Source organism: Pterocles gutturalis, unplaced genomic scaffold (genome assembly GCF_000699245.1).
Source record: "Pterocles gutturalis isolate BGI_N339 unplaced genomic scaffold, ASM69924v1 scaffold7525, whole genome shotgun sequence".
Classification (NCBI taxonomy): domain Eukaryota; kingdom Metazoa; phylum Chordata; class Aves; order Pterocliformes; family Pteroclidae; genus Pterocles; species Pterocles gutturalis.
The window spans coordinates 3,122-19,382 of record NW_010143343.1 but is presented as its reverse complement, the minus strand read 5'-3'; the positions used below and the strand labels follow the sequence as shown (position 1 = coordinate 19,382).

The 16,261-nt window shown below is 44.7% G+C and overlaps 1 protein-coding gene across 1 annotated transcript; it reads right to left on the bottom strand.

The window, feature by feature from the left end:
• Window positions 1-4,875: 4,875 nt before the first annotated feature.
• On the bottom strand, window positions 4,876-15,775 carry LOC104469950 (killer cell lectin-like receptor subfamily G member 1). The gene is given in 7 exon segments (XM_010084698.1): window positions 4,876-5,057; window positions 6,143-6,208; window positions 6,211-6,233; window positions 7,224-7,328; window positions 9,220-9,370; window positions 10,103-10,195; window positions 15,658-15,775. Coding segments are annotated over 7 exon segments (738 nt in total).
• Window positions 15,776-16,261: the final 486 nt, after the last annotated feature.

Below are 16,261 nucleotides of genomic sequence, written 5' to 3'. Positions count from 1 at the left end.
GAAGAGAAATGTTTTCAATCAACTGAAGGTGGCAAGATTTTAAATGCTTGAGAATTCCAGTAGGCACCAATGTACATGCACAGATACCAAACTGACTTTTGAAATCTGCCCTCAAACTGCTTGGCCTCCATCCCATTCCCAGTAGCAACTTTGGGCCCCAGCACCCTGATTTCAAGGGTCTCTGCATGGCCCATGTGATTCAGCTTGTAGGTGGTGGCACAGACACAGCAGGGACAATTAGTTTCTCCCCTCTCTCCTGCCATTTGCATCTGCTGTGAGTACAACTGAGAAGGCCAACAGGCTTTATAGAGTTTTTTTTTCTAGATTTTGAGCTGAAGAAAACTCCTGCAAGGTGTTGGCTTATCCATGAGGAGAGCGTGTTTTAGGGATATCTTTCCTGGATTTCTCTCATTGAATCTGAAGTTCTGTCATTTGGCATAGCTCAAAGGGACAGGTGCCCCAGTTGTGCAAAAAGAGCATTAAGTGTCCCATATCTGAACCAAGAATCCTACTGCACTCATTGATAGCACCACAGAAGTGCTGGTTGGAAGGGAGTTCTGGAAGTTATCTAGGGCATCCTTCCGCTTAAAGCAGGACTGGCTGCCAGTGCTAGATCAGGTCAGCTATGACTTTATCAAATCAAATCTTGAAAACCTCCAAGGACAGATAACCTACTATTTCTCTGGTGACCCGTTCCAGTGTTGCACTAATCTCTGGTGAAGACGTCCTTCCCTATGTCAAACCTGAACTCCCTAAGCCGCAGTTGCAGCCATTGCCCCGTATTATATCTTCTGCCGCTTCCAAGAAAGATCATGTTCCAACGTCCTTGTAACTAACTGCCTTTCCAGTATTTGTAGGCATCTATTTAATCACTCCAACTTAGTCTTGGTCAGACTAAACAAGTCCAGCTCCCCCTGTCACTCCCTGTGGGTCATATGCTCCATAGTCTGACCAGTTTGATAGTCCTCCATTGGACCCTCTCCATTTTCTCCACTTCCCTCTTGAATTGGGAGTAAGCAGGCCAGACACAGTCCAAGTGCAGCTGCAGAAATGCCACTGTAACTTCCTGCAACCTGCTAGGCATGCTCCTCCAGTATTCATTCATCGCTGCTTATAGAGTTCATCCAAGAACTTACTTCCAAGAAAATTAGCATATATCAATCAACTATAACAACATGCTCTAGACAGAAGATTAAAAGCTCTGCTAAAGATATTTGTTCAACTCCTTTTCATGGAAATGAATATACTTGCTTCAGATCCCTTTAGTACTGTGAAAACTTGAACCCATGAAGGAGACATATGCATTGTTAACAGTAAAATCTGCAGCTGAAAATTCTTTCTCTTCAAAGAACAGTCACCTTTTAAGGCAACCTAGTGGATTTATTTATTTTACATTTCATGAACATCTCTTTGGAATGAGATTGAGAGGCCATGTTTGAAGAGCTCATCAGTAAAATAGTCTAGCATGCACTGCACTGTAAAATCTTAGGGGAGGCAAAGCTGTCACGCTTTCACAAGGTAAACTACACAAGCTCAGAGACACGCTCACCTCACCTATGTGCATCATAACACAAGAAGCTGTTTCTTCACTAGGGTTCTCTGGTAAAGTAACCGCTAGGTTTCCTTCTGTAGATGCTACCACCACTTTGACAAAGCAGGCAAAATCTCCAGCATTATTTCATAGGGCCTGGCAACTTTCTGGGAGTCAGGGACAGCATCTGCTTTTGATATTGAATGGGCTCTGGCACAGACAAAATGACTCACCCAAAGTAACCCAGACAACCTGAGATTAAAACTCAAGTTTTTTAGCTCCTGGTAGGCTGCTTAAAATACTGTGGTTTTCTCGCAGTTTCCCCAGGTTTGACTGTGACAGGCATGGTGTGGTGCCTATCTGCCTTCTAGGGTTAAACCATGACACATGGTTATTGAGAAGCAGACCTACCCTTGCTGGTATACTTTCCCACCTTAAGCCATTCAGCTCAGTAAATTCCCTATGAGGCTCAGCAGACATCCTCTTAGCTGGGTACATTAAGGTCTGTATTTTTGTCTTCATCTGCCCTGATTTCTTCACGTCCTACATACTTTATGAATGTAAAGCCTCACATACCAGGGATATGCAATAGAAGGCATTCTGTAAATGGCAGTGTGAGGAATTTGCTGCTTCATTACAACTGGATTGATCAAAACTGCATTAAGTTGCTTCTTTCAACCAGATGATGCAAGGACAATTTCAATTATTTGAAAAGAAAATTGCTGGGGGAGGGGGGGGAACAGCAATTTTCTTTTGGAGAAAAAAGATCTTGTTTCTGTTTTCTCTGTTTGTAGTGCTTATTTCCATGTGACACAGCAGTATCAATCCCAATAACAATCACTTACAACGTATTTGTTGTAAGTAATCTAGCATTTTTAGATCAAAACTCTGGTGTTGAGATCAATTAGTTCCTCCATAGCCCTTCCCTGCCATGCACCGTGCTGTCTAGTTCTTTACTTTCATATATTCATATATTTGTATATTCATATATTCATATATTCAGGAGAGCAGACTTTGACCTCTTTAGGGACAAAGCCGTGGAAGGAAAGGGGGTCCAAGAAAGCTGGTTAATATTCAAGGACCACCTCCTCCAGGCTCAGGAGTGATGCATCCCAACAAAGAGAAAGTCAGGCAAAAATGCCAGGAGGCCTGCATGGATGAACAAGGAACTTAAAAAAAGAAGCCTATAGCGGGTGGGACCAAGGACAGGTAGCCTGGGACAAATACAGAAAAATTATCTGAGTGGCTAGGGATCAGGTTAGGAAAGTGAGAGCCCTCACAGAATTAAATCTGGCCAGGGATGTCAAGGGCAACAAGAAAAGCCTCTATAGGTACATTGGGGATAAAAGCAAGACTAGGGAAAATGTGGACCCTCTCAAAAAGGAAATGGGAGACCTCGTTACACAGGATATGGAGAAGGCTGAGGTACTCAATTAATTTTTGCCTCAGTCTTCACTGGAAAGGGCTCGAGCTACAACCACCCAAATCACTGAAGGTGAAAGCAGGGACTAGCAGAATGAAGAACCACCCACTGCAAGAGAGGATCAGGTGCAAGACCACCTAAGGAACCTGAAGATCCATAAGTCCATGGGACCAGATGAGATACATCTGTGGGTCCTGAGGGAACTGGCAGATGAAGTGGCTAAGCCACTATCCATCATATTTGAGAAGTTATGGCACTCTGGTGAAGTTCCTGTTGACTGGAAAAGGGGAAATATAACCCCCATTTTAAGAAAGGAAAAAAGGAAGACCCGGGGAACTACAGAGCAGTCAGTCTCCCCTCTGTGCCCAGCAAGATCATGGAGCAGATCCTCCTGCAGATTCTGCTGAAGCACATGGAAAATAAGGAGGTGATTTGTGACAGCCAACATGGCTTCACCAAGGGAAAATCATGCCTGACAAATTTAGTGGTCTTCTATGGTGGGGCTACACCATTGGTGGATAAGGGAAGAGCACCTGACATCATCTACCTAGACCTGTGCAAAGCATTCAACACTGTCCCACATGGCATTCTTGTCTCTAAATTGGAGAGATATGGATTTGACAGCTGGACCACACGGTGGATAAGGAACTGGCTGGATGGTCACACCCAAAGAGTTGTGGTCAATGGCTCAGTGTCGTGAGTGACATTCCTCAGGGGTCAGTACTGTGATTGGTGTTAACATCTTTGTGGGATACATGGACAATGGGATTGAGTGCGCCCTCAGCAAGTTTGCCAATGACACCAAGCTGTGTGGCACGGTCGATGTACATGGGATGGGAAGGGTATTAGAGAAAGAGTTAGAGATATATGGGTGGAGTGAGGAGGGCTATTATGGCAAAGATGGGACAGTCGTAAAATACATGCCTTGTGTCAAAATAGGGAAATTGCTCAGCTTTGGCGAGTGCTTCTCCTTGACACTCATTCCCACACACACATTCATGCTGCCAAATGAAACACATGGAAATACTGGATGTCTTAAAACAGAAATAGCAAGAGAGATGACAGGACAAAAGTAAAACCTATTGATACAAAAAAGGAATGGATGATTTGCCCCAGTGTATGAGAACGATAAAGGCATCAGTTTTCTCTGCAATATCTTGAAAATAATTAGCAGATTTTTTTCCTGTTTTTTTCAATGTAAAAGAAGTATTATGAACTATTATTATTGGAGTGGGTCCAGAGGAGGGCCACAAAAATGATCAGAGGGCTGGAACACCTCCTGTATGAGGACAGGCTGAGAGAGTTGTAGTTGTTTATCCTAAAGAAGGGAAGGCTCCAGGGAGAACTTATAGCAGCCTTCCAATACTTAAAGGGGGCCTACAGGAGAGACGGGGAGGGATTCTTCATCAGGGAGTGCAGCAACAGGACAAGGGGCAATGGCTTTAAGCTGAAAGAGGGTAGATTTAAATTAGATATTAGGAGGAAGTTTTTTAGTTTGAGAGTGGTGAGGCACTGGAACAGGTTGCCCAGGGAAGCTGTGGATGCCCCATCCCTGGAGGGGTTCAAGGCCAGGCTGGATGAGGCTTTGAGCAACCTGGGCTAGTGGGAGGTGTCCCTGCCCATGGCAGGGGGGTTGGAATTAGCTGATCTTTATCATCTTCTCTCTGATAAACCATCCCATCTGTCTCAGCCTTTCCTCATATGTGAGGTGCTCCAGTCCTTTCATCATCTTTATGGCCCTTCATTGGCATCCCCAGTATGTCCATGTGTCTTTTGAACAGGGGAGCCCAGAACAGCACTCCAGGTGTGGCCTCAGCAGTGCTGAGTAGAGGGGAAGGATCCCTTCCCTCGACCTGCTGGCACTACTCTGTCTAATGCAGCCCAGGGCACCATTCGCCTTCCTTGCAGTGAGGGCACATTGCTAGCTCATGTTCAACTTGGTGTTCACCAGGACCATCAGGTCCTTTTCTGCAAAGCTCCTTCCCAGCTGGGTGACCCCCAGCACATGCTGGTGCATGGGGTCGTTCCTCCCTGGGTGCAGGACTTTGACCTTCTCCTTGTTGATCTTCACGAGGTTCCTGTCAGCCCATTTCTCCAACCTGTCTCTCCCAGAACAAGCACACACCTCAGAACATCTACCACAGACTTGTTGATAATAGTAAATTGGAATACGATATACATATATTAGGATAAATCGGATAAATTGGGAATTAATAGAATGTCTCTTCCTTTCTTGGAACAAAATCTCTGGGCAGAAAAAAAGAGTTTTCCAGGTGTGTGGAAATGCAACATACTGTCCCACCTTTCCCATTTATTGTGGCTTTATGCTGTTCATACTCTTAGCCTGTCTCTGCTCTATTTGAACTGAAAGCTCCTGGTAGTAGGGATTTGTCCACTGCTTGCTCTTGTTGCAGTATGAAACTGCAGCTGTGGAGAGGGAAACATGTTCTTCATTGATTAAATAATAACACACAATTAACCGTATTCCTTTGAGTGCAAAAGTCCAGCCTCTTGACAAATTTGGTTGAAGTTGGCCTATAAAACATGGCATACAGCTGGTTCCTTCCAACAGAGAGAAGCAGTTACAGGGGTACAAACTTTTGTTCCACCGCAGCACTTGATGTTTATTTTCACTGCTGAATTTACAGAAGTTCTAGTCTCATTTCACCTTCTCTCCCACTCATAGCACTGGGATGGAGAAGGAGAGGCTGCCACTGGGAGAAGCCTGTTTATATGTTGCTGGCAGTGAACAGCAGGCTCCATTTTCCCTGGTACTGCTGGCACCAGACAATGGAGATGCAGGGAATGGAAACGAAATCTGATGGTCAGGAACAGAGGAGAACAGCCAGAGATCTGAAGACCCAGCATCTGTTGTTACAAAACTTTTGTTTGCCCTTATGGAACAAATAAGGCAAAGACTAGGGCAGGCAGTATGTCCCAGGTCTCATGTGGTCACAAATAACAGCAATCAAACACATGTGGACTTGGAAGGGATCTACCACTGAGGATAACTCACCCTTTATGGGCAACAAGCCTGTCCCTGAAAAGCACCTTGGTGAGGGTGCAGAAAGGGAAGGTCCTTGGTCTTGTGAAAAGCTTTGGTTTGACAGACAATGATCCACTTGTACCACTGATGAGGTGTTTATGAGATTAAAATGCACATGGGCTTTATCTAGAAGATATCTCACAGATCCATGGAGCAGAAATTTCACAGCTGGAGGCCTGAAAGTGATCTTTCATCAGGACAACACATGTTGCACAGGGCTGTTAGAGAGGATTCTGCAAGAAGAGACACAGAACAAAAGTGAAACAGAGGGAAAATGCTAAGTTTGTCTCCTGGAGGCAAAAAAAAAAAAAAAAAAAATCTGATTTTGAAGGGTGGTGATTTTGAAGGAAGTGAAAGAACCCATCCTCCAAAAGGCAGCTGTTAGAAAACAAAATGTACACCAAAAAAACATATCTACCTGCAGATTACGCATCTAAGTGATTTTGTCATTGTAGAACACAAAGGAGAACCAAACATAGACACAATGCCCTGCAGTGACAGTAATATCCACCAGGATGAGAACAGCAGTGCTGAGATTTTCATGGAAACATGATCACCTCCAAGAATTCGTAAGAACAGAAACCTGGATTTAAGAAGGGAAGTAAACCAAGTGCTTAGAGTACTGACACCTACAGCAAGATCTTGGGTGAGTTTCCCTCCTGGAGAAGTGTTAGAGACTAACTCACTGTGTTAATTGCCATAAAAAGGGCCAGGCAAAGACACTGGACCAAATAATAATTTTTTCCCTTATGCAGAATGCTGAGTTTTGTCTAAGTAAATACTGAGCCAAAGTTCAGGTTCTGGCTTGGGTTGGCACCAGCGAAGGAGCAAAGGGCTGGGTGCTCCCACCCAGTGACACCAGCACTTGGCAGAATGGGTGCAAGGTGCAACCCAGTGAAGTCAAGATGGACAATAAGCTTTTCAGACTGAGTACCTGTGTGCGCAGTGCAAGCACCTAATTCTTGGTCCGAGCAGATAGAGGGAAGCAGAGAGTGAGCAACTAACATTAGCCCTGCTTTTCACAGATACATGCCTTTACAAGGTGTAGTGCAGTAAAAAGTAGACCGCTTTGAGTTCAGTGCCATACAGGTGACAGTAACAAGAAAATCTGCCCAGGAAGAAGATCTCTCTGTTCCTGAGATCTGGCGCAGGAACTCTGGGTCTTCTGGAACACCAGGGAATCTGAATTACCACTGTTGTTTTTAAAGCAAAATTAAACTCACTTGGTGCCACTGGAAATAGAGCCATCTTCCCAAATCCAGCCAGAGCCTGTGCTGTTCCTCAGCCCAATCCAGAAATATTCTGTTTGAATACTCTTGAACGAGTCCCAGAAATGGTGACAAATTATGAAGTGACTAGCGACAGGTAAGGATGATTAAAGAGAACAGAGAGCAAGCTACGTTCCCTGACTGTTCCTTAAGTGCCTGACTTCTCCATCCCTTCTAATCAGGAGGATCAGCCCTGCAGATCACGCCTGCAGTAACAGCTATGTGTACACTCACAAGGATGTAAGCGTGCCTTCAAAGGTCATGGGCAGACTCTTCAAAGAACCTTTCTCAGGACAACATACATGAGCCAACAGCCTCCGGGAGTTTCCGACACAGAGTTTTATGTAGGAGCATATGTTATTAGTATTAATATTAACTCTCTACTATACAGCTAGCTAGCAAGCTAATACAAAGTATTAACAATTAAAGGCAAAATCAGGGCAGGGCAGGACGTGCAGGCACCAACAGACCAGAAAAGCCCAGGACCAAACCTCACTGTATTTTGTACAAAATTTCCTCCTACATGTTGTTGATGTTCATTTCCTTTTGCCTAACCTTTAACTCCTGTTTACTGTTAAAAGGTGAAGCCTGCAACAGAAACTCAGCCGTGAAGTCAATTCCACACACACCCCCCCCCCCCCCCCCCAAAAAAAAAAAAAAAAGAAAGACAAAGACAAGAGAGAGAAGTTTGTTTGCAATGAAGCCCACCAACAGCAACCTTTCAGTGGTATGACTGGGCTGCATCCTTGTCTCCTGCTGCCATAAACAAAGCTTCGGAGCAGACAGCTTCACACAGAAGCATTAACAAAGCTGGCTTGGTAAAATGGTGGGAGTAAGAGTAGCTTGAGGAATCCGAGTGTTGCTGGTGGTTTGGAGGTGACTGTGCTTCCCTGGCAAAGGGAGGTTGAACAGTCACAGCCTTTGCAGCATAAGGCATGTATCACTGGATAGCTAGGAAAGTCTTGCTTATGTGGGGAAGACTGAGCAGGGATAATGGGTATCAATCTAGTAACAGAGGGTAGTCAGAAAACAGCCAGACCAAGGAAGCTTTCTTCGTGCAGTGAAATGGGTAATATGGGAAGGTTAGTATTTCCCAAGGAATCAGGATTTGCCTAAGAAAGTGTAAGAGCATGGTACATACTCCCAGTCGAGCAGATGCCTGGCTGGTTAAGCCCCCCAGAACATCACACAATGCAACTTCTGTCCAGGGACTGGAAACTGTCCACATTTATTGGACCTGAGCTAATAAGCCCTGGCTTGTGCAAAACCAGATCAAGTACTTCTGCTCTACTTAGGCAGACGTGTCTCTCCTCCCTAGTGATCAGCTCTACTCCTTTCTTTAGTGGTCATACATGCCCCTGCCCCCAGTGAGCACCTGCTGGAAAATGAGCAGTGAGTTTCTGATTTCACCAGCACAACTGAGATTTTTTGGCAGAGAGAGGAAGCAAAACAGAAAACAGACTGAGAAATAAATATCCGTGTATTAACACAGGGAGTGGCAAGGGTCACTGAGCAGAAGAAGCTGGAGCAGCTGCAGGGAGGAGAGGCATTGCTTTTGCAAAGGAAGCGTTTCTAGTGGGGACAGATTGGCTTGTAAGCAATGAGTACAGAGACTGCACAGTGCCACAGGCTTTTCCTGTAATAATTCATATCAGCCTTGTTGGGGCTAGGAGGGAAGGTGGAGAGGAACAGTGGAGGAGGCTCTCCTAACATCCTTCATTGGGTAGCTGACAGGGACCCTCACCTCTCCCCTCTCCTCTTTGTTTTTTTGCCTGCTGGGAACTTTTGTGGTATATACTGAAACTGGAAGTGCACTATAACGTTGCAGTCATAAATTCTTCCTCTCCTTTAAAGTCAAAGTATTGCCAGAGTGACAGCACTACTTGGATGTCAACCACTGAGGTATCTGCAAGGAAATGGAAGATTCTCAAAGAATAAGAAAACCATTACCATTTCACTGGTACCACTGATCACCAGGAGATGAGCTCCCTGTGCCTGGCAGGAGTCCTGGCTGGAGCGCCAGTCCTTCCTCTCCTTGGAGAAGAAGTAGCAGCTTCCTCTGTAGGCCACCCACTGCTCAGGGCAGAGTGGGTGACAGTCATCTGTAAGGTGATCAAAATACCAGTTTTCTCTACTGTTAACCAACAGAAAGACACTTGTCAGCAAAAACCTACTGAAGAGCAATGCAGAAAACAAGTCAGGATAAGCATCTAAAAATAACAATGTATGAACATTGAACTTCAGATAGTCTGTCCTATTTCCAAATCTTCATAACAAGAGTCACATACACTCTGGTGCTGGTGCAAACCCCCACCGGGTTTCCTCTGACCTAGTCAGATATCTGAGAACCAAAATTGGCTATCTGAAAGCAGGAGACACTCTTGGTGTGCAAAAAGTGAGGGGAAAAAATTACATCATTCTGTGGGTACAGTGTGATCATGTCACACATCAGGTGATTGGATTTTAAGCAGCAAACTGTAGGCTCTCCCACGTGGTCTAGCACCTTCTGCATGCATGCAAAAGTGTTATAGACCTTGCATATTTGTTCTACAATTTACCACTATAATTACAGCAGAAAAGTCTACAAAAACCTTTCAATAGGTTTCACTGACTTTTGTCACAGGATCTGAAATGGATTGCCTGGGGTCTGCACAAGGAATATATTATTCAAAATATTCTGAGTAGGCAGTGGGTGCTTAAGGCTGGTAGAAACTGAGAACAGTTTCTGGTTTAACCCCATACAACATAGTTCAGGATCTGAGTTCCTGTGGTTAGATGAGTCTCTAGTTGTTCGCTGTTGGATGCTCACCCTCAGCACCCTTTGGTGTACTTACTAATCTTCCAAATCAAAGCAATCCCTAGGACGATTCTCAGTATCCCAAAACCTATAGCCAACCCCAGCACAACTGCTGGCCACAGACGGGGAGCTGTAAAAGAGAAAAGAAACCATAGTGATCAGGAGCCACATGAAAACTGACGCTGGTTTTAGATAGTTTCCTTGTGTCCTAGGCATTTCCATAAGGACCTGAACTATTTAGAGCATCCCTGTCTGGCCACACTCTGCGCATTGTTGTCATCACTGCCCCTACCCAGCTTCCCCCAGGGCCTCCCCACACCCTTGCCCAGTGGCCGAGGGTCCCATTTCAGCTTGGCCATCACTGCCTGAGCTTCCCAGAAGGTGTACCTGTCTCCAGGTCAGCCACAGCTCTGCCCCTGCAGGGCCACAGGAGAGGAAGCACCCCCCAAGTCAGCCAGAGCCCCCCAGGCACCATGTGGCACCTTGCACTGGCAGGAGCCCCCCAGCAAACTCACTCCTGCTTTAGCACTGAAGCTCGGGGTGGAAAAGAGTTGCACTACCACTGCTACCATGTTTCAGCTTAAATGAAAAAATAAATCCTGTCCTCTTGAGCTCTTTGTCCTCTTGCAAAAAGAAAGCCTGTCCCCCAGCACTCTCAGCAACAGGTTCAACCTCAGCATCCTGTTCACAGGCTTCAACACGCAGTTGTGACACTCCCAAGTCAGTCCTACACTCTCATCCACCTGTCCTGTGGCAGTGGCAGGAAGGGAGGGCCAGCCTCAAAGACCTTGGGATGCCCCTCCACACGTTCACCACCATCATCCGCTGTTCACTTGCTGCCAGCATCAGAGGGTGACTCCTTGGGGTGGCCTCCACCATAGCTCAGCACAGCTTCCTTGCAAAGGGTGGGGCAGGGCTGCCATGCAGAGATCTGCTCACGTACAGCACAAAATGTCCATCTCCAGGCTATGCTTTGCTTTCCCATTGTCACCTCCTGGAGGTGAAAGGCATTCACTTTACATAAACTGTCTGAAATCTCAGCACTAAAATCTCTCTCCCAGGTTGAGCAGAGGATGACACTGCCACAGACGAGCTCCAGGGTGGTTTAGTTTGCTTGCTTTATTAATCTCAGCATAACAGCTGCATAGACAACAGGTCTTCTGGGAAGCACTAAATATTCAGCTAATGGTTACAGATATTGAGGAACTCGGGATTTCCCTGTGCTTCTCCCTTAAGCTTATGTACCACATCCTGCTCTTGCAGTGCTCTAGATGCAAATCCAGTGGCAAAGTCCCTGATGGAGCTCATGAAATCTGAGGTCATGTCACAAGACCCAAATAAACATATCTGTACTCCCTAAAAATGCTAGGAGCCAAAGGAGGAAGATGGAGGGAGAGGAAGGCTAGCTTTAATCAAAGACACTACCACAGCAAGTACATCGAAAACTTGGTAGAAAAAGTGCTGTGAGCGGGATGTCATAGCAACAGGATACAAAACACAGGGAATACTGTTCTCTGCTCAAGTAAAGTTATAGTCAAATTAGGTTAAATAACTAACGGCATCAAGAAGTAATGGTAACAGCATCCCCACAGACCAGACAAATACAACTAAATGCATAGGGTTGGAATCACATTATGGGCTTCCAGACAAGGATGGTGGTAGCACTCAAACTGGCAAATAAAAACACAGCAACTGTGAGGGAAGCAGAGTGATGACAAGTGTCAATTAATTGCATTAAATTACATAAATGCCATGTCAGGGCATGGTTCTGAGCCTGAATGCTCAGGCACTGTCAGTAGGCACCTCGTGGAGCAGTGAGCCAGGAAACACAGAATGAGAAGCAGCTGGTGACTGCCCTGAGCCACCCGGCTCACCGTGGCTCCCTCCAGCAGCATCGCTGCCACTGAACACAAATGCACTGAAATTCAACAGAGCCAAGCAACAACAACAAGGCACTGTGGTATAAGAATTTCAAAATTAAAAACTACAGGAAAATTAAGCTTGTCAGAGAGAAACTAAAATGGATGGCTAAAAGAATTAAATATTTGTAAGCAGCAGGGGAGACTTTTTTTAGGATCTCTTGGTGGAGGCTGAAAACAAATGCACATCACACATCAGGAATATTGTGGGAAGGATAAAGAAAGCCAGCGCTAAAACAGAAGGGGAAGGGACTTCACTTAAAAACAGGAATGCATCCTTTAAGCATTAGAAGCTTTGTCCAAATACAGAAAGTAGACCAGATCAATAAATTAATACAAATGAATTAATTTTGATCTTAGAGCAGTTTGCAGGCTCGCCGGTTTTAAGACCAGTTTCTGTCTTACAGCAATATATCTAGACATGCAGTTTTGCTAAAAGAAGTTTCAAAGGTAATGAGTGAAAGCGTGAGGGAGCTTTGTTGTAAGCATCATTCTTCTGGTAGAAAGATCTTTCCTAAGGTAAGGGTTTTGTCATGTTTCCTGAAGCTTGCAGGATCTTCTAGCCTCCCCAATTCAGCAGCATTTATTTACTTTTTAAATCATTATTAAAGAACAAAAATGCATCTCTTTTTAGTTACAAAATAGAGAAAGGCTTTTCAGTTACAACCTACTACTCCTCAGCTTCATCCAAGAGGCCAATGTGAGAAGGGAAGGATCTGAACTGGGTAGCTGTTGTCCCTGCCCGCTCTCTGTTCCTCTTGTAAAGTCACCTTTGGGTCTCTGGTAGCTGACCTGTGTTTTGCCAACAGATTAAGCCTCGACAATGGGAGTCAGCCCAAATTTAAAGGGTAGGGTTGAGCTTCTTCTCTGAAGATTACAACTGAAAACTAAGTAAAAGGGGATAAATATCTGTTGAAACATTTCCTTGTTCCGAGATCACATTTCTGAGGATCTGCACTTCTGTTTTCCTTCCTCTCTCACCTCTCAAAGAAGCTATCTCCTGCATCCTCCAGATGACTGGATTTTAGGGAAAACTGCTTCCAGGACAAGGTGACTCAGATGGCAGTCAGTGAGACTCAAACGTCAGCACTGGGCAAGGAGCTGGTGCCTCCTGGCAACAAACAGAGCAGTTCACCCTCTATTGTTTCAAACCAACTGCAGAAAAAAGGAACTGACTTGACTCAGCATAAAAACAAAATCCCAGGGCACCTGCACAACTAAAGCAGTGGCAGAGTTCAGTTCTTAAAAAATGAAATATGATGCCATTAGATAATATTGAGAGGAAAAAAAGAGAGTGAAGGGGGCAAGTCATATCAAAGTGTTGAAGGTGAATTTGAGCCTCACTTGAACTGCAGTGATCAATGAAGGGAAGTGGTATAAAAATGTTCATAGATCAGGAATTTTATCCCTTGCAAAAGGGAATCTCTGCAGTTCCCCCCTTTTCAAAACAGGTTCAAGGGTTTGTGCTTGATCCTCAACCCCTGGAGTACATGTGAAGCTCCTGTAGAAGAGGAAGGGAGAAGTACCTGAGATGAGTTTGAAACAGGAAATCTGAATGGAGCATCCAGAAATATTTCCATGTAGTTGTCTGAGGAACTGTGGAAGAGTCTTCCCAAGGGAAGGGAAAAGTGGACTGGGGGATATTTAACGTAAATATCCAATGTTATAACTTATATACAAAGTTATAACTTATATACAAAGTTATAACTTATGTACAAAACACTCAGTTCTGTGAGCACTCTGGAGAAATGACTGTGATATGCTGCATTCATCTGCAAGAAACGTGACCCAATATGTTTAGGTTTGGAAGTCTGGATTCAGTTAAAAACTGAAAGCTGCTAGCATTTTATAATTGAAGTCTTCTAGGACAACCTGAAGAATGTCATTGTGCTGTCCCACATAGCTCCCCCCAGCTCCTGCCTTAGGGCAGAATGGGAGCAGTGGAGCAGCGTGACTGCTTAAGGCCAGGGAGGAGGGTTTGAGAAATGAGGATCCTGTCCTCGGCTGTGGCACAGACCTGGTTACTCACTGTTACTGTGTCACACAGGCTAACACTGTCTTAAGTGTCAGCTGGACTGATATTTTGGTAGCGTGGCATATGCAGGACTCTCTGTAAACCAGACATAAGACAGCTAGAACAACTCCGCATTTTCAAGGAGTCGATGAGAGCCGAAAACTGTTGGTTTGACCAGAGGACTGATCTATACAGCTGTGATATACCTGTGACACTGGGTCACAGGGACAACTTGGTAGCAAGGGTGTGCATTTGAAAACAGAGATTAAATACCTGAGAGCACATCTCTCAGAAGTGATGGTGGCAGGGACAGAGTTGAAAATAAAGATCTTCTAAAGAAAGGTGCTTAAACTGCCCTCCTTGGAGACTCCTTGCACACAGAAGAGAGCTGGGACATGACCAAATAATAAGCACAGAAGGTGTGTTCAAAGAGCAGCTTCCTTATTTTAGGCCCTCTGACTTTAGCTCAAAAAGATGAGGGTGCATAAAGGAATTTGGAGAGGAGGAATATTAAAAAGAAAAGTGCAAACATCTCAAGAGGGCATTGGGTAATCCCCAACAGAGTGTGGGTGAACACCAATAGTGGGGAATGAATAGATGTCCCTGTGTTTTCTGATGAAAACACATACAAAAGCAAGATTGCCTTCCAAGCAGATGGAGTGTCATTACCAGACAGGAACTTAGGGGTTTCTGTGCTGGTTTCGTTTCCATAGTGCAGCAAGTGACCAGGCAGCAGGAACAACCACAGATGTATGCAATTATTCTGATCAGGGCACAGCAATCTCATATCCCAGCCTGAGAGCCCCCTTTGCTGTAACAGCTCTGAAAAAACACTAAGGTCAGCCATCAGTGTTGCAGCCCACCCAACACAACTCATCTAAAGCACATGGGCATTCAGAGGAAAAGCAATCAGCTCATGGGAAGAGACTTTTAAAGAATGATCACCAATGCAAAATCTCACTCTTCTACAGCAGTATTTCTCAACAAAGCAGGCAGAGAAATTTCTCAGTGTGACATTTGCCAGGCCTGAACAGGTGGAATAGAGCAGAAATAAGGGAGGAGAAAATTTAAGGAAAGCGCTAAGAAAACCTTGCTGATAGTAAAATGCCGTGCAGGACTACCTCAAGGCAAAGCTGAAAATTTGCTCACTGGGAGGTATATAAAACTAGAACACAGAAAACACAGGAAAAAATGTGTCACAAAAGAATCCTGCAGAGTCCCATGGGAGACAGACTGGATGATCTCATATGCCTCCTCTGTCTCTGATCTCTGATTAGCATACGCCTCTAATTTATCTGTATCACATCTCTCCTGCCCTTCAAGGAACTATTGCTGACAATCTTTTATTGCTGACAAGCATTAGGGTTAGGGTTAAAAATTTACTTTAAAATTGTAAACCTCTTTTGGAGAAAAGGGTGCCTGGGTTGAATGCCCAGGAGCAGACACTGAAAGGGGTCTGATGGAGAGAGGGAGAGGAACAATGCTGGGTCTCTGACCCATCAGCTTTTACCACAATTAAAATACTGCAATTTTAGAATCAAAGCAACAGCACTGTGAGCTGGTACTCAAAGTCAGTGGCCAGCTCAGAGTGTTTTTGTTAGATCTTGCTTTCACTACAAACAAAATCTTTTCTTGACCTACCTCATCCAGCTTCCTTACCTCTCCTTTCCCATCCAGCTTTGGCCCATGGTGGAGGAGTCTGAGAGAATCTGACAGAAGTATAACTTTTTTCCTCACTCGCTTCTAATGCAAAAATTTCTGATCTGCTTCCCTCCATGCCAAAGCAAAGACAGGGTATGATAAGATGTTTCAGTCAAGCTGTTGAGCGACAGGGCTTAACGCCTGTGAAACAGAAAACCTAAGGCTACATTCAGATGACAAGAAATGTGAAGTTGCAACTTTTATCTCCATCTGCTCAAAAATAACCAAATTTACAACAAAATGGAGAGCACTGGAACTGCAACAACTTCCATTTCCTACGTCTTAAAAACAGCTGTTAGTGGAAGGGGTGATAAATCACAAAGTGTATGGGTATTCTAATCCTTGCCAATGCAAGAGGCTGTGATTAATTACACTAATTGTGATAATGTGTGTCACTCTGAAGAGCTCCCTATCAGGACAGAGGCAGGTGGATAGCAAGAGCATAAGGTGAGAAAGGTGAATAGTGAGAGAACAAGGTGAAAAGTGGGAAAAGCAATGGCTATGAAAAACTGGCATCCCAACTGCTGTCAAAAGGGAAGCAGAGGTGGACAGCATGGGTTTG